General features: G+C 35.2%; 2 protein-coding genes across 7 annotated transcripts in view; one reads left to right on the forward strand and one right to left on the reverse strand.

The window, feature by feature from the left end:
* Positions 1-3,439, forward strand: part of AZI2 (5-azacytidine induced 2) — a 25,629-nt gene extending 22,190 nt beyond the window's left edge. For all 4 annotated transcript variants that reach the window (XM_054480117.2, XM_054480118.2, XM_063662102.1 and 1 more), the window contains 2 exons: positions 7-125; positions 2,509-3,439. In XM_054480117.2, the coding sequence (XP_054336092.1) occupies positions 7-125; positions 2,509-2,921 (532 nt within the window). In that variant the 3' untranslated portion in view covers positions 2,922-3,439. The remainder of the gene's footprint in view (positions 1-6; positions 126-2,508) is intronic.
* The window catches only part of CMC1 (C-X9-C motif containing 1), an 83,576-nt gene continuing 66,080 nt past the window's right edge, over positions 1,834-19,329 (reverse strand). For all 3 annotated transcript variants that reach the window (XM_054480133.1, XM_054480131.2, XM_054480132.2), the window contains 2 exons: positions 10,554-10,644; positions 1,834-7,481 (listed from right to left, as the gene is read on the reverse strand). In XM_054480133.1, the coding sequence (XP_054336108.1) occupies positions 7,361-7,481; positions 10,554-10,644 (212 nt within the window). In that variant the 3' untranslated portion in view covers positions 1,834-7,360. The remainder of the gene's footprint in view (positions 7,482-10,553; positions 10,645-19,329) is intronic.

Raw genomic sequence — 19,329 nt, forward strand, 5'->3', positions numbered from 1 at the left:
TTTCAGTGATAATATGCAGCATGCATACTGGGAACTGAAGAGAGAAATGTCTAATTTACATCTGGTGACTCAAGTACAAGCTGAACTACTAAGAAAACTGAAAACCTCAACTGCAATCAAGAAAGGCAAGTCACTGTTTACCGGAAACCACTGATTCCAGCCAAACTGCCTGAAGAGCAACTAGCTGTCATATCTTATCAAAATCTCATCAAATGAGAGATTGATAAGCCAAAGTATATATAGTACGTTCGCAGCCTACCCATTCTCTGCTTTGGCTTCAGTCTCATACTGGTCAACTTCACACATAAAGGTGTTGCTGATGTGTTTTTTCTTCAGTACTGTATTCTTTTCCCCTTGTGGCTTTTCTCAGCCAAGTGTTGCTTATGTGTATAAGACTGAGGTGTTAAGTTTGCTCTAGTTGACCTTTTACCACAGCTACTTCATATATTTTAAAAAAAAAAAAAAAGACACCAAAAGTAAATTTTCATTCCACTGCTACAGAATACGCCAAACACCTAGCTTTTTAGGTTGTTTTGAAAAAGAAAACAAACTTTGATTCATTATTTGGGTTTTTGCATTTCTTATAAGCTTTCCTTTCCATAAAGGATATAGCTGATTACAACGAAGACTAGGTGTTCTCCCCTTATGCCCTTCAACCAAACAAAAATTTTCATTGCTTTGCCTTTCATATTTAACTGCTTGACTGATTGAACTTTTTGAGTTTTGTGTTAACTAGTAGTAGCTACTTTCGCCAAAGCTATTTTTATACCTTAGAGAAAAATCAGTACATTTGTACCTAGTATTACATAACAGGTATATTTCTGAAAAGTTGTGTGATATAAATTTGAATGCCCTAAAATTTATTTTTAAAAATGAGATAGGACTTTTTATAAACAATACTCACCATCTAGTTTAAAATTACTTCTTTATATTTCACATTGTCTTAAAGAGGACACAAGAGGATTGTGTCACAAATAGTTCTCCTCAGGAGTGTTTATTAGGAAAAATGTTAAATTTTGGGAAGGAAAATTGAATTTAGAACTCCTTTTCATTTTTAGAGAGTTGGTTACATATAAATCAGGGAAAATAGTATGGTGTTTTAGCAAGCCCAGCTTAATTTTTGGTTCACTTTGTCCTTGAGTTTTCCAGTGGTCAGAGTTACATATGAGACCAAAGGTTGAATGTACAAATAAGATCTCTCTATAAAGGGACTCACAGAGTAATTCTGCATTGAGTTTTCAATGTAGCTTTGTTTACATGATAAATAGAACTACCAAAGAAAAATAAAGGAGCAATGCTCTTTTCATACTTGGACATGGCTCATCCTTGTGTTCCTTCCTAGCTGATTAATAAGATATTTTTCAGTGCTTTGGAACATAAGTTTTCTAGCACATTTCCTATGACAGTGGCAGGCTCAAGGTCACCACTCCTTACACAGAACTCATTGCTTTGAGGAGTACAGAGATGAGACTAGAACCACCTTTCTCCTGACCTTTGTATCACCTTTTTTCCAAAGCCAAACACTACACTTCCAGTTCTCCTCCATCCGTATCCACCCTCCCAGGAAAAACAATGAGCTTATTTTATAATGTCATTCAATCTGTTTCTTCTAAAATTACATGAAGTCAAGCCTTAGTTACACTTGACCATCCTTCTTGAGCTAAGATAAACTTCCCTTTCCACACTGGTAGGCTGAGCTGGAGGGAGAGGAGAAACCTGTATTACCAATGTGCTCGCTGTGGTGAAATCATAGCTTTTAAGTAGTCTTTTTCTAGGCCATTGCATTTGTACAAAACTTTTTCTTTTTGGCTGATTTTTTTTTTTTTTTTTTTCTTTTACTTTACCTATATTGTGACCACAGTAGCATTACCATTTGCTGTGTTTTACAAGAAACAAGATTTTACAAATTTTATTTAAACTGCTTTATCCATAAAAGCCTTTGATATATAAAAACTTCATTTGGGTCTCACCAATTAAAAATGCAATTATTTCTGAAAAATTTGCTTTTGGACTGCCTGTGGACAAAGAGTTTGAGCAAAGGAATATTATATTCAACTAAAAAATGCTAAAACTTAAGAACTGTCTCAGTCCCCACTGACATGTGAACAGTCTGCAACCCTTCTCCAGCCACAGTAAGAGCCAAGAACAGGATCTTTATTTGTATTTTAACTGTATTAGTTTCCAACTTTTAAAAATATGTAGTTCTTCATCTTTTAAAAGCTGTATGACATAGTTGGGACAGGAATTCTATATCCATTCTGCAGACAAGGAAAGAGACATCAGGAGCAGCTAAGAGACAAATATCTAAAGTCACAGTAAATTGCTGATCCAGGATTAAAACTCAGATCATCTGTCATTTATCTCCTAGTCACAGTGCCTCAATGATCACACTAACTTGGAAATCTTAACTTCATCACCAGTTATAGAATCCAAATTGGTGAAGTGTTATCGAATTTTATGATCACAAATGTAATGAAAACTGACATTTAGTCTGTGTTTTCTTTTTAGCCTGTGCCCCTGTAGGATGCAGTGAAGACCTTGGAAGAGACAGCACAAAACTGCACTTGATGAATTTTACTGCAACATACACAAGACATCCCCCTGTCTCACCAAATGGCAAAGCTCTTTGTCATACCGCATCTTCCCCTTTACCAGGAGATGTAAAGGTTTTATCAGAGAAAGCAATCCTCCAATCATGGACAGACAATGAGAGATCCATTCCTAATGATGGGACATGCTTTCAGGAACACAGTTCTTATGGCAGAAATTCTCTGGAAGACAATTCCTGGGTATTTCCAAGTCCTCCTAAATCAAGTGAGACAGCATTTGGGGAAACTAAAACTAAAACTTTGCCTTTACCCAACCTTCCACCACTGCATTACTTGGATCAACATAATCAGAACTGCCTTTATAAGAATTAATTTGGAAGAGATTCACGATTTCACCATGAGGACACTTATCTCTTTTCAGTGGTCCTCCCAAGAAATTATTTAACAAACTGAAAGGGGATTTTGATTAAAATTTTGCAGAGGTCTTCAGTATCTATATTTGAACATACTGTACACTATGTACAAAAACCAACATAGTTGGTTTTCTAGTATGAAAGAGCACCCTCTAGCTCCATATTCTAAGAATCTGAAATACGCTACTATACTAATTAATAAGTAAACTTAAGGTGTTTAAAAAAGAGAACTCTGCCTTCGATATTAATCGTAAAATTTTGCCTCAGATAGAAGAATGGAATTGGAGATTGTAGACGTGGTTTTACAAAGTGTGAAATGTCTAAATATGTGTTCATAAAAATAAAAGGAAACCATGTATGTTGCTTCAAATTGCATAATGGAACAAATGGCAATGTGAATAGGTTACATTTCTGTTGTTATAATGCGTAAAGATATTGAAAATATAATGAAATAAAAGCATCTTAGGTTATACCATCTTTATATGCTTTGTGTTTCAATATTTAAGATTTAAAATGATTTTTTGGTCACAGTGTTTTGTTGATAAAATTTTAGAATTGAAGTTTGAATTCTAAGACTTGAAACAACCTGATCACTGAAGCCAACTTTGTCCCAGCACATTCCTTAAGTCCTAATTGGGAAAAAAAAAAAAAAAAAAAGAAATAGTTGAAAAACTCTGGAATGTAAACAAATGATTGTAACCCTACACACTATTCAATAAGTAGTAGAAGGAGCATCACACAGATTTCAGTCTAATCTGCCCTTCAGTGGGCCATAATATAAACATAAATGTATGTGTGTAATGATAAAAAGTCATTTTCTTCAAAGGGACTACAGCTGCATGTTGTGTAGAGCAGCTTCTAAATTGTTAGACTTTGTGTTGAAATGTAATATTCTATTTATTGAGAAAGTGATTTTAAATTAGAATTTTTAATCATAGAAATCAGGGTTTGGGCTGTATTGATATTGTCAATCATGAAATGTCCACACACTCTTATTCTAAGTGGCCAATTATTTGTAAATAAAGAAGGAAATAAAGATGGCGTCACATGGAAATTTAAGTTCTTTCAGGGTGGAGTTTTACTTGGTTCATACACCTTTTGCCTGAATTAAAGTATTTCATGTAGGAGGACTTTATCCTTTTTGATAGTTTCATATATCTTGAACTCAAAAGAATATCTCAGATCTCTTCTGCTGTATTACTGAATAGCATACATACATAGACAATGTTCACCATTCACCAGATTTTTTTTCTATTATCTTACACTTATTCAAGCTTGTCTGTGATTAATGGAATTGGTGTCAGATGCTGGAATTTATTCTGACCAATGAACACAGCTGACTCAGGGGAGTACAATCTCCTGCCAAGTAATAGAACCAAACCCAATATGCATAAAACAAATACAATACTCCAGGCTTTAGCTGAAGGAAGCAACTACCTGTGTAATAACAAAGCAGCAAAAACTATTTCTCATGTGGCTGCATAGGCTGTATATTATATCTGATCTCTAATGTAGCTTACTGGTTTGCCTTTTTTAAAACCGAAATTGGAAATTTTCCTTTGTAAAGAAAAAAAGTCTTATGAGATAATTGCTTGATTAATGTTTTGAACAATACCAAGAAATCGTTTAATTAAAATAAATTATTTCTGTTTGAAATTGAAGTGAATGTGAAATATTGTCCTTGCCTATTTATCTCAAAGTCTGGTACTAATTGTTGGTTGTTAGTATGATTCATATAATAGACATTTGTTAAACCAGCTTTTGAGTGGAGAAAATTATTTTCCATTTAAACAGTACAGTGATGATAGCTATCAAACAGGTATACTAAAAAGTCAGTGACTGTGACAGTTTAAAGTGCTAGACAAATGATGTATAAAGTTCTTTAGTAAGGAAAGATTAACCAAAAATGTTTTACCTAGCTAGAAGCTTTTAAATCTACACTTGATCATCTCTGCGCTAGGTAAAATTCAGACAAACAAAAAACAGTGGCCCATCTGTAGCTTATGAATCTATTTAAAATTGAATATTTTATTGAGTATTTTATGTTGACTTCTTTCATACTAGCTGAAACTTGCTCTAAAGAGCTTCCTTTGAATCTTTAGATTTCTTTTTATAAGGTTCAATTCAGTACATCCATAAATCAACAGAATGAAGAGAACATAAATAACAAAAAGCCACCTATTCCTTCCTCTTGCTCCCTTATTAGCTAAAGTAAAATTTACATCTGTAAGACTTACTGAGTTGCTGTCAAAATGGAACTGAATTCTTAAAAGCAGGAACATGCCTATGTGAAACATTAGAAAACCAAAATAAATGGGAAAATTCAGACTTGAAGAGCTGAATCATGTGACAACAAAGTACTGATCTTAATTCAGAAAGGCTACTTGGAGAAGGTGTTATCTTAAGGGGTAAAAAACCTGTGAGTTATCACATATTAACAGGGAATAGTATCAACAGAGGCACCCATAAGCAAGCAAGACACAACTGAGACAGATGTACCAGGTGAAAAAAATCTTCAGTATGGATACCCATGGGTATTCTGAAGGCTACAATGAATGGTTTAGTCTTTGACATAAGGAGGATGAACATATTATTTATAATGTATAATCTAATTTGGCTTCTATGGGGAAAGCAACATGTACATAAGTTAATTTTCTACATTATTGGGCTATTTCTGATTTTAATCAAAGCTATAAAATAGATTGTATATTTCACTAGCTTCTTAAAGTAACTTTTCCATTTTCATTTATCTCTAAAAACAGTTAACTTCCTGTGCTCTAGGAAATGCACCAATACCAAAGGTCATTGTGGAAATATGGGCATGTTTGCCCTTATGCTGTGTGGTCTCTAGATTTCTATATTTGCTTTGCTTTTGTCTGCTCTAGTAATCTCCCTCCTTTTGATCTGTGGCCTGGGAAAATGTGGTTTCTTTGTATTTCAAATAAAAGTAAAATAGTTTTTTGAGTGGTTCACTCAAGAGTAAAGTGTGGAACTTGAATTGATTCTTTAGTGTCCTATTTAAGTTCTTTCTTAAAAAAAAAAATCTCTCAGATCTATTTCATGGGATTATGGAAAGTTAAACCTTGTCTTAGTGGGTAGTAATTTCTATTTGTGATTTTAATGAGGACTGAAAATATATGTAAAATTTACTTGTCTTGAAACTAGTTACAATGGCTGTGGAAGAGTTAACAGCTCATGGGGAAAAAATAACTTTTAATATAAAAGCTCAAATTATTAAATTGGGACATAAATTTTTTATACTTCCTGAGTCCATTACTATGTTACAGAATGGTAATTCACTTAGAAAGATAACTTTTCAAAATGAAAGATTAAAGGACTCAGTAGCCAAGTTATCAGGTTAAGAACATATAATATGTTTTAGAAAATTCTACATCAAAGATGTAAGTAAAATTAATTCATATAAGTATGTATCTACTTATCTATGGTTCTGCTATGGTTTGATGTGTCCCCCAAGAGTTCATGTGTTGGAAACTTAGTTGCTAATTTAACAGTACTAAGAGATGGAGCCTTTAAGAGGTAATAGGGTGATGAGGGTGGAGCCCTCGTGAATGGATTTATGCCATTATTACAGGTATCGGTTCTCAAGAGAGTGGGTTGTTATAAAAGCTTGCCCACACTTGTTTGTCCTTCTATTTTTTACACCCTATTATGTTTTGATGCAGTATGAAAACCCTTGCCAGAAGCTGCTGGCAAATAAACTCCAGAACTGTGAGCCAAACAAACTTTTCTTATAAATTACCTGGTCTTCGGTATTCTCCCATAGCAACAGAAAATGGACTAAGATAGTTTCCAAATAAGCCTCTACTACTACTAACAGTAACTACCAATATAAGAGCATGTACCAGGTCTGAAGCACTGTCTTATACACTGTACGTGTACCTGCTATATGCAATACTCAGTACATCCTCACAAACTGTATTAGATTTACTTCCACAGCTGTATAGCTAATAAGTGGTAGAATCAGGAAGGATTCTGGTTCATAGCCATTCTGCTATACTGCCTAGTTATTATTAACACCTTTGAAGGTTGTCCATTCCTGCTTTTCTTTAGTTTTGGCTCCCATGACTAGCCATTAGCATATACACTGGAAAAAAATATAAGGACCATATTGAACTCTAAAAAATCAGTATCACTGTTATAGAACTATAGTTGTGGAAAAACTTTCAAAAGGTCCAGAATGACCAGGAAAACCATATCCCAATTCAGTAACTACTCCTTTCCCATTTAAGAAACCAAAACTTTGAAATAAAATATTTATTTCAGATAATATTTCCATAGTGAAGGTAAAGCAAATATACATGCTTGAGTCCATTATTTAAGGACTATAAAATGACTTCCATGAATATTAGAGTTCCTGAATGTCATTTGAGTATCTGCCTACATGCTTGTTGGAAGCTTCTGTAGCCTTTTCTTTGCAGGAATTCCAGTTTTTCTGAATTCTTCCCTTTCCTTCAGGTATTCCATTTTGCATTCTTCATAAAAGGCTGGATCATTATAGCTATGAGAAGGAAATGAAAATATTTTCAAGTAAATAATCCTGCATGTGTTAAATGTAACCTTACTTTAATTACTAATATTCAGACATCTGGTTCATCAGGCTCAATCTTTAGAATTACACTTTTAGTAATGGTTACAAATTCACTGTTAACTTTATGCTACCAAACTAAAGACCAAATCATTCATTTTTATATAGCACGGTCACAGAATAGAGCAATGAGAAGCACAGCTCCTGTCCTGGGAACCCACGGTGTAAAGGACAAGTAAAGACTGGATTAAAATTAAATCTACAAAATACTGTGACAGAGGTATGGCCCAGTGCACCATGGAAACAAGGAAGAAATGGGGAGGGCAGAGGTATCAAGGGGAAATGCTTGAGTTGTATTTTGAAAGACCAACAGAAATCCATATAGAAGGCAAGTGTGGGAAGGCACATGGATGAGGACAAACTAATGCATGAAAAACTGCAAGTAGATAGGTACCACTATAGCAGATTATGCACATAGGAGAAAAGGCCTGAAATGAAGATGGAATGGGCAAAAGTCAAATCATGATGTGCCATTTATGCTATACTAAGAAATTAAAATCAATCCTGAAGAAAATGGGGCACAATTAATAGAGCACCTCACCTGTAAGATCAGTTTTGTGTCTTGGATGAATCTGACAACATGTGGCAGATAGGACAAAAGGAGGCAAGCAAGGTTAGAGGCAAGACAGCCAATAAACTGTTAAAATAATCCAGGCAAAAAATGATGGAAGGCGCAGGCCAAAGGAGGAGCTGTAGGAATGAAAAGGAAGAGATGATGTGCAGGAAATTTCAGAAATCAATAGGAAATAACCAATTAAAGTTAGGAGACAAGACTGTAGATACTAGACTACTGTATAATTGACAAAGACACGTTGTAGGACGAGCAAAAGGAGCCCAGTTCATTTTTGGACTTGAACAAAGAAACAAATGTTACTTTTTATAGTAAGTAATTGAACTCATGGGTGCAAACTAAACTTCCTCAGATTTAAGAATGAGAAGAGAACTTGGGGAATCACCAACTTTAAGGAGCAGATTAAAAACACTGAGAAGTACAAAGAGATGTTGGGAAAACGGGAAAAAGTATTATCAGGGAAGACAGAGGAGACTTTTAAGAAGGGGTTGCCAGAGAGAGGTCGAGTAAAAGAGAAGGAGCAGTTCGTTGGATTTGTCTACCATCAGCCCACTAGAGCCTTTACAAAGGGCAGGCTCAGTGATGTGAGGACAGAAATCAGATCATAGTGTATTAAGGAAAAAAATGAAAGTAAGAGGTAGAAATAAAGGAGCAAAAACAATGTTTCAAAATAAGAGAGGATAGCAGTTACATTCATTTCAGGGAAATGTCAATAGTAATTAACAAAGCAGAACACCCTCTTATTTAAAGATGAATAAATACTATTTCTTAGTGTATCTGGGGACTCAAAGTCAAGTACAATTTTCCCTAATAATTTTCCATTTACTTTCAGTTAATGTCACATCCACTGCTTATCTCTTCTAAACAAGCAGAAACAGCCATCCTTCCTAGCCCCTCTCCTCCCCTCAGATGGACTAGAATCTGTTATTTTCTTCTTGTATTTCTAGGGGGTGAGAGAGAGAAGGATATTCAAATGATTAATATTCAGATAAATAAATACTAATCATAAAAGAGCGAACATTTACTGAATACCTATCATGGTAAATGTGTTTACATGCAGTACCTCACAATCACTCCATAAGATATAATTATTCCTTCTTACAATGAGGAGCCTGCCTAAGGTAACACGGCTAGCTAAGCTCTCACTGATAAAGAAGCTGAACCCAGGTTGCCCTCTCTGCAGTCTATACTCCTGTCTACTCTGCTCTAGAGCTGCCCTGACTGGAGTGAAGGATAATATGTCAAACTAGCAATAACAATTATGATGACTGAATCTGAGATATAAAAATTATTTAATCAATGTATAAGACAGAATTTAGTAATTCAGTCATACAAAAGTTTAAGAGATTCATTTACTCAGTAAACATTTCTTGGAAGCACTCGGGAATAGAACTGAAAGAATATTAAGTCACAGAATGAACTTCTACTCCTATATGGTAAAGCACTGAGTACAATACCTGGACCATAAATAAGGGCTGCTGTTGATATTATTAACTTAAGAAAAAAAATCAATATTGATTATGTTTCATCATTTACAAATATAGCAAATATAGAGATGAGTTTACATAATCTCTAAAGTCTTTTCCAACTCCACCATTCTAAAAAAAGGTCTATAAGTTTATGTGTACATATTTTATTTAAAAAAATATAGGGTCAGGTGTTCATTACATTTTTATTTAATCCTCTAAGATTCATACCATACTGACATATACGCTGCACAGGCTACAGAAATTAAAGGAAATAAAGGCTTACCAAAACTAAGATCTCTCAACATTCAATTAACAATACTTACTAAAGTATTCTGCAATCTTATCTGTCAATAATGTGGGCAATAGAACATGGGTGAATAAATCAGCAAGTGAATTCAAAGAACTTCATACATTTTTACTTAAATTTAAGGAACTACAACAAAATATTAGTGAACATGATACTATAAAATTATTTTAAAAGTGAATTTGGTTAACTTAAAAAATCTAAATTTACCTTTATATCATCCATATGATTTATCTCAACTTTCTAGGAGTTAAATTATATTAATCCAACAAATCACAAGGCTGGAGAAAGTCTCAGAGATATTTTAATTTAGTTATCTTTACAATAGAATAAACAAAAATCAGTCTGTACTATATTTTACAGATCAAACTGTTCATGAAGATTTATTAAATAGTGAAAAATCATATATTTTTGTCTGCTGACAATGCTTTTTAATCAGATACAATGCTGAGAAAATTTGAAAAGACTCTTTCATAAATATGTTGCATTTTTAAGACTATACTGGAACTTTAGACTCAGCCAACAATATGATAAATTTGGTATGGAGAGGTACAGAATATATTACATGTAATGAGTTAAGTAACATACTCTTATCTACCACAAATACACATAGAAGCACAAACACTGAGACAACTACTTACTAAGCAGTTAGACATTCTTTCAATGCAGAATTTTCTTTCCGGCATTTTACTACCATAAGAACTCCAGAGTTCTTGCAACATTTGGTAAAATCTGAAATAAATTTGGAAGGAAAAAATTACTTGTAATTACATCTATATAAATACACACACACATACACACATACACACAATTTTCTTCTTTTTAGAAAAAAAAAAGAAAGCCTGTCACCCAGGCTGGAGTGCAGTGGCATGATTATAGCTCACTGCAGCCTTGAACATCTATTATGTACATTGTGCTTGGCACATGGTACCATGCTCAACAAAAGACATGTACACCAGTAAAAGGCAGAATAAGATGAGTGAGATTCACTTTGTAGAAATAAATGTGATTTGAGAAGACGGAGAGAGGACTTCTGAGATGAAGGGCAAGGAGACTTCATAGAGACAGGATGTAGAGATAGGATTTCTAGTAGAGAAACAGTACAATCATGGGCTGCTTAACAATGAGGATACGTTCTGAGAAATGCATCATTTGGCAATTTCATCGTGGTCCAAAGATCAGAGTGTACTTACACAAACCTAGATGGTACAGCTGAGTAGATATCTAGGCTATTTTGTATAGCCTAGGCTACAAACCTGTACCATATGTTACTGTACTGAATACTGCAGGCAATTATAACAGAAAGGTAAGTACTTGTATATCTAAACATTTCTAAACATAGAAAAGGTACAGTAAAAATACACCATTATCATCTTATGGAACCACCATAATACATGTAGTCTGTCATTGACCTAAACACTGTCATGCAGTGCACGACTGTATATTCTAGGAGAAATACAAAGACTTGACTCCTCCTTTGAAGGGGAATTGTTTCCAGACATTGGTATCTGTCGTCTAGTCTCTGCATGTCTTCTTAGTACCTGGCAACAAAAGCCGGTGGATGCCCACCTGATGGCAGCAAGGCATCCCTTTGCTTTTACACAACCCTGCCATGGTTTCTGAACTTCTAATAACAGGACTCCCATTTCATTCCCAAGTAAGTTCTAGGTGCCCTAGCTATTTCAAATGGCTTTCTGTCAAATTTCCACTCTGCTAGTTTGCTCTTTAAATTGTACTGGCACCTTGGGTATTCTGCCTTTTCAGGACCACAAACCCAGAAAAGCCTGGTGCCTATGCTACCCACAGGTGGGCCACTTACTACTCTGTCTTGTGTTTGCTTTGGGTCAGACTCAGTCCTGTCTTATCCCTTACACAGGACAATATGCTTTGCTCCTCATCTCTTGCAGCTACTCTCATGAACTATTCTGGTCCCTCCTTCTGACCACTGGCTGTCCTAGTTCCAGACTCTGCCACCCCTAATCTACTGTAAGTAAGCAACTATTTCCAAGTGAGATCTTAAACATCGTCCTTACAAAGAAGCTGTAGGCAAAAAAATAAAAATAAAAATAAATTGTGTATTGTGTTTTCTCAATATCTTTTGTAACTTTTAAAATACAAAATAATCAAGATTCCTCTCTTTTCTTGAGCTATGTGTTATCCTTCCAGGTACTTGGGATTATAAATTATTTATAATTGTCTTAGACAGATATAATCTTAGGAGTGTCCGTGAAAATACATAATTATGTAACAAAAATATTTTTAAACCACAAGCAACCAAAAATGAGGTTTATTAAATGCATAAAAAATTCATTAGGGGGGCTTTGCTGGGACAAGAACCCTATAGCATAGATACCTGTATCCACTCTCAACATCATAGTGATACTTCCAAGAAAATTGGTGGAATAGGAAGAAGGAACAAGGGATGCAAGAAATGACTTTAATTCAAATAATTTAATGTGTGTGATCACATGAAGTGAGTGATACATAGTATTCCCCTTCAAGGACACACATGATTAGTTCCCTTTGGCTTCTGCTTCACTAGTCTCAGCAGTCCCAACATTTGTTCTCTCATTCCCAACCCAGCCTGTTAGACTCTAAACATAATCAAGTATCTTCTTTATTCCAAATACAAATGTTCTTGTTCCTCTTGATGCAGATGAGCTGGGCACACAGGTCAAATCAAACCAAGGGAAATTCCTTTGTGCCCTTTGACTAAGGACTCTCTAACACTCAAAAGGCAAAGCAGACTTATAGCCAGCTCATTTTCAGTGGAGATGCTGAAGGGTAGCCACATGGCTATCTAAAAGTCAACTAACTTTCACTCTGGAATGCCTATCTATTCCTACATGTTAATTTTTCTATTTATAGCATGATGTTAAGATCTACCTTTACATAAGCAAAGACTAGGATCCCAAATAAAAAGACATGGGCAATCCTCAAACAATATGTATATAAAGTTAATCCGGAATTAGCTAAAGCTAGCTAAAGGCTTCTTTAAGAGAACTGCCATGTTCAATAGTGGTAATGAACCATGGGCTGGATTCCCCTGCACCACCTTACCTTTACTGTCTCCTTACTATACCTATACCAGACCAGTTCACCCAAATAATAATCTGGAAGAAAGGTAATTAGATCATGAATTTTGCCTCATGAGAACACACTAGTTGACCAAACCTCAGTCCTTTTCTGTAAAACACAGACACAATGGCTGTTAGCAAATGCTTACTTTCTGAATTTAACAAACCCAATATTTTAACTTACTTGAGAAACTCAGAATAGGATGCTTAGGCATTGCATTAAGACTTGTTTTATCTAATATTAATAAAAATGTCCTTGGTAGGGAACTGGTACAAAACAGCATTTACGTGTTCTGATCACAACAAAGGCATAGTTCTATATACTTTCACACTTGTCTAAATCTCTTCAGGAGTAAATATGACTGACCTGAAGCCTTAAGCTGTCTGCAAGGTTTTTGTCACTTGTTTAGCAACAAGATTTTAATGAGGACCTTTCTTTCATTCTACATTAGCATATATTCATATAATAGTGATGTTGCTAATACTGCCAACTGATTTCTAAAATGGAATTCTGAAACAAATCCAATTTAAATCACTTCCATCTTTCAATTTACATGAAATGTTAAAGAGCTTGTATATCTGATTCTATCAATAATTTTAATTACTATTAAAAACTATAAAATCCAAATTTCATTCAATTCAGTCTATCTTAAGATAATACAAAAGAATATCAATAAACAGTAGGAATGTGGAGAGATTGTTAAAAGTTATTCAAGGGTTTAAAGTAAGGAGCACTCAGTATATTTTTTCTTTAAGATATCAAGAACATAAAAGTCTGTGTCTTTCTTTTGTAAACTCTTAATTTATCTCAAAGAAAACATGTAATATCATATACTATTGGTAAAAATATTCTTTGAAGCCAGGCATGGTGGCTCATGCCTGTAATGCCAGCACTTTGGGGTCTAAGGTGGGTGGATCACTTGAGGCCAGGAGTTTGAGTCCAGACTGGCCAACATGGTGAAACCCCATCTCTACTAAAAATATAAAAATCAGCTGGGTATGGTGGCAGGCGCCTGTAATCCCAGCTACTTGAGAGGCCAAGGCAGGAGAATCACTTGAACCCAGGAGGAGAAAGCTGCAGTGAGCTGAGATCATGCCACTGCACTCCAGCCTGGGCAACAGAGTGAGACTCTGTCTCAAAAAAATAATTAAAAAAAAAAAATTCTTTGGATATAATTAAATTTGGCTCAAGATTATCTAGGAAAAAAACATAAAGAGATAAAGTCTTCTCCTAACTTTAACATAATGGACAAAATAATTATTCACATTGTAATTAAGTACAAGTAGTCTATATAATTAAGTACAAGTAGTCATATCATAGTATAGTTTAACTATGATATGAAAAAAACTTGGGAGCTTCCATATAAAACAGTAAGAGAAGTAATTTACTTTTTAACTTATTTAATTTATGGAACTTCCAGATATACTTTAATACTTAAATAATCCCCAATAATATGGTTCCTTAATTGAGCAAAGGATAAATATGACAACTGTGCATTGAACTAGAAATAGCAGATAGTTCATCTTTTACACTTTCTCTGCACATAGTTTCAAGCAACATCATTACTTTGCAAATGCAGTTATCCAGTTAGAACTAAAGCATTCACTGAGATGACAATTTTAAAACACACCAAATTAAAAGAAATAATCCCCATTATTTCATTTCTCTGATTAGAACCACTCTGTTCATATCTCCATTAATTTGATTTTTAAAATGAATTTTTTCACAACTATCTTTAGACACAGCACTTATTCCTAACTTTTCAGTACTTTAATTTCCTTAGCTAGTAAAGTCTTCAAAAAAATGCCTATTTTCTCCTAGCATTACAAAAAGCAAAGGCATATTTGGATACCAATATAATTTAGAATTTTAACATATAAGCTATAGGCAATATTTCCATAACTGCACCATCATCTTAATAAGTGGAAAAAAATTAGGACATCTTGTTTATTAAAGAACATAGTAGGGCAGACTTAAAAATCACCCTAAATTCATAATACATCATATCAACTCTACAAATAGGAATCTGAATCACAAAACTTTCCTTCCATAAAACTAGGTAAGAATAAAAGCAGAGAGGTACTTTAAACATAATGTAGAAAAGATCCTTTGAAAAGTTATTGAATTATAAGAGGTTTTACAAATATAGGACTAAAAATGATAAAATTTGAAAGAGGGTCTAAGTGCTGACTTTTAGTAAGATTTCCCTTCAGACAAAGGTGTCTGCAGTTTTAAATCTGTAACATAAATTAAAATCTACAAATAAATTTTCTCAAGAAAAGCTATCTTTTATGTGAAGACTTCTGTAGTGAACAGTCTAATGTCAGGTCCCTATAGACGATGCCTAAGTGCTGCGCCACTCTCAGTAATCATCATCCCTTCTGGAAGCTGTGAAGTAAAAAGTGCCTGAAGACAACAGGAGGTCACCCTCAGTTTTCAATGCAGGGATGAAGGTCTGAACCAAAGCAGAGACAATGAAGATAGTATTTTTGTCCTCTTCTTTCTAATGACTGCTCAGCTGAAGGAAATCAAGGCCACAGGGACACACAGCACATTATTCTGTATAACCAACAGCATGAACAGTATTTCATGAGGTTCTGACTTTATATACATTAGTCTATAAAATTTAGTAACACAATTGTAGGTCTCCCTGTGACCTCTGCATCAATGACCTAAGTAGTTTGGCTTTTGGAAAGAATCTAATCCAACCTATAGACAAAGCCAAATATAAATTAATTCCAGACTGGATGAGAAGTAAATTAGGATAAATTCAAGTAAGCTGAAAAATGTGCACCGGTAAGTCTTTTCCAGCAAACATTCTAGCCACCCATCCCTACAAAAAAAAAAAAAAAAAGAGTACCACAGACAATTTTCTAAAGATCCATAAAACTATTAGTTCAAATGGAAAAATATAATGTCCAGAAATGATAAACATCTTTTACAATAGGGGTCCCCCAAATCCCGGGCTGCAGACTGGTACCAGTTAGGCCTGTTAGGAACCAGGCGAGACACCAGGAGGTGAGCGTCTGGCAAGGGAGCATTACTGCCTGAGCTCCCCACCTCCTGTCAGATCAGCAGCAGCATTAGATTCTTCTAGGAGCACAAACCCTCTTGTGAAGAACTGTGCATGCGAGGGATCTAGGCTGCACACTCCTTATGAGACTCTTAACTAATGGCTGATGATCTGAGGTGGAATAGTTTCATCCCAAAACCACTGGAAAAGTGTCTTCCACAAAATTGGTCCCTGGTGCCAAAAAGGTTGGGGATCGCTATCTCACAAGACATATATTGAAATAGTGGCTTCTTCACTGCACTACATCTTTAAAAACATTTCCATTTTCAAAGGCAAATCTATACACTGCAGATGGGAACTCACCAAATCATTACCTTAATTTTAAAGAAAAGATTCATTTGTAAATACTGCATTAGTTTTTCTTTAATTACCAAAGTAGAACGAAAAGAAAAAATTATCTACATTCCTGTCTTCATGATAGCAACAGCTAATATTTATTGTGTTTATAATAGACACTGTCCAATGATTTAATTAATGATTCACATGTATTAGCTGATTCAATAAATTACAATATTTAAGTATTTTCTCATTTATTCAGGGGCTCATAAAATATCATTCATTCATTCAGCAAGACATTTTCAAAGTACTTACTGTGTGTGTAAACACTGTGCTAGCTTCTGGGGTTACCATGTAGAGTAAGAAAGGGTTCCTACTCTGTGGGAGCTAACAATAGCCCCTGAGGAAGACAAGTAATCTTCAAATGCTAACAGTTGAGTTGCTATCTACTCTGGGCAGGCAGGGTGCTATGGAAGCACAGAATGGGAACCTCAAACATACTCAGGAGGGAATTCCAATGTGAAGTATTCTGTGATGTACACTGTGTTGTGTTAGCAAATGAAGAGAGGGAACAGTATTCTGGACAAAGGGAAGGGCATAGGTCTGGAGGTGAACAGGCAGGACATATTACAGAGAATAATTCAGAATGGTTGGTACATTTGCTATTAGCCTGTGTGTGCGTGTGTGTGTGTGTGTGTGTGTGTATGTGTGTGTGGTGGATGTCAGGTGGAGGAGAAAAGGCATGTACCAAGTATGACCAGCAGGCAATGTTAAAATGTATATTTGCTATTAGCTTGTGTGTTTGTGTGTGTGTTGGGGGCGGTGGTGGTAAATGTCAGGTGGAGGAGAAAAGGCATGTACCAAGTATGATGAGTAGGCAATGTTAAAATGTATATTTGCTATTAGCTTGTGTGTGTGTGTGTGTGTGTGTGTGTGTGTGTGGCAAATATCAGATGGAGGAGAAAAGGCATATACCAAGTATGACCAGTAGGCAATGTTAAAATGTTTAGGCTGTGTTCTAAGGGCTATCGAAATCCTCAAAAGAGTTTGCACAGTGGAATGACAAGATCATTTTTCTTCTGCACAGAACCTTAGAGTAGGCAGAGGAAACAGAACTGGAAATAAGAAAACTGGATAAAAAGTTAGTACAATAGTCCAAGGGGCTAAAAACATTTAAACCTGTAGCAGACAAAGTAGGAAAGGACAGAAGTGAGTGAATAAAAATGAAACCAGAGAGAACTAACAGGACTTGGAATATAATTATTTATGAGTGTAACAGGAGGAGTCAAGGATAACCCCTAATTTTCTTGCTGGGTGCATGATGGCCCAGGTTGATGACTTAAAAAACACCAGAAAAACAAACAAAAGCACTGTTTTACATAACACACACTCACCAAAAAGGAATAGCATATGAATTTGTTCTGTTTTGGTGGAGGAAGATGGAATAAAGATGACAATGAATTTAGGACATGTTCAGTTAAGGCGCCTGTGAAACATCCAAGTAGAAGGCAGTTAGCTATGAGTTGGAAGCAGGTTCTGAAGATATAGTTTTGATAGTAGTAACTTAACAAAAATAATGAAAAGAGGCCCTTGACGACCACTGAGGAATCCTAACACTGAACGCTAGGAGAAAAAGAAGAAACTGGAAAAATACAGAGGACTATGTGGCACCAGAGAAAGCAAGGAAACCAAGCATTTGACCCTCAGTATAAAATCAGGGTCCACTAGGCCCAATTTTAGTTTTGCAGGCTTTTTTTTTTTTTTTTTTTTTGAGACGGAGTCTCGCTCTGTCGCCGGGCTGGAGTGCAGTGGCATAATCTCGGCTCACTGCAACCTCCACCTCCCAGGTTCAAGCGATTCTCCTGCCTCAGCCTCCCAAGTAGCTGAGACTACAGGCATGCGCCACCACACCTGGCTAATTTTTTGTATTTTAGTAGAGACGGGGTTTCACCATGTTGGCCAGGATGGTCTCGATCTCCTGACCTTGTGATCCGCCCGCCTCGGCCTCCCAAAGTGCTGAGATTACAGGCGTGAGGCACCACGCTCAGCCTGTAGGTTTCGTTTATAAGTAATTATATAACTATTTCAAGAATATTTCATGACTTTATTCTTAGAGGCCTCCAAAAATCTAAAGAAAATTGACATATTTTTAATACAATAAAATTCATTTTATCAACTAGGATCATTTGACCTTCATGTAGAGCTAAGATTCAATATATAACTTATTGATCTTATTTTTCCTGTATCTTCAAACATTTTATTTTATCATAGTAGAAATTATTGCATCATGGCCTTTCAGTTATTTCCAACTATGCTAAAAATAACTACGATAAGAAAAGAAAATGATGAAATCCCCTAGAAGGATGCAATAGTGAAATAAAGCTTCCATTATTACATCACATTTACTATATTGCTCAATGTATTGTATTATCGTTCATGAAGATATAAAAGTAGCTTTTTCTTTTTTTTTAAAGCTTTCACTGAATATGGTTAAGATTTGAATTTTTCTTTTCATTTTCTGCCTATGTTAGGTAGCATAATAGTCCCCAAAGATTTCCCAGTCATAATCTCTGAAACCCGTGAATATGTTAAGATACAGAGGAAATGGGAATTAAGGATGCAGACAGAATTAAGTTTGCTAATCAGTTGAAAATAGGGAGGTTATCTGGGAAGGCCCAAAGTAATCACAAGGGTCTTTAAAAGTGAAAGACAGATGCGGAAGAAAACAGGAGAAAAGAGATGAGATGATGGAAGCAGAGTCAGAGAGATTCTATCTTGCTGGCTTTAAAGATGGAAAAAAGAGAATACCTTCATCTTTGCTGCAAAAGGCAAGGAAACAGACTTTCCCCTAGAGGCTCCAGAAACAAACACAGCTCTGCTAACACCTTGATTTTAGCCCAGTGAGACCTGTCACACTTCAGAACTATGGAACTATAATACAATGAATTTGTATTGTCTTAATAAAGCTACTAAGTTTATATAATTTGTTA

The sequence above is a fragment of the Pongo pygmaeus genome, chromosome 2 (genome assembly GCF_028885625.2).
Source record: "Pongo pygmaeus isolate AG05252 chromosome 2, NHGRI_mPonPyg2-v2.0_pri, whole genome shotgun sequence".
Lineage (NCBI taxonomy): Eukaryota > Metazoa > Chordata > Mammalia > Primates > Hominidae > Pongo > Pongo pygmaeus.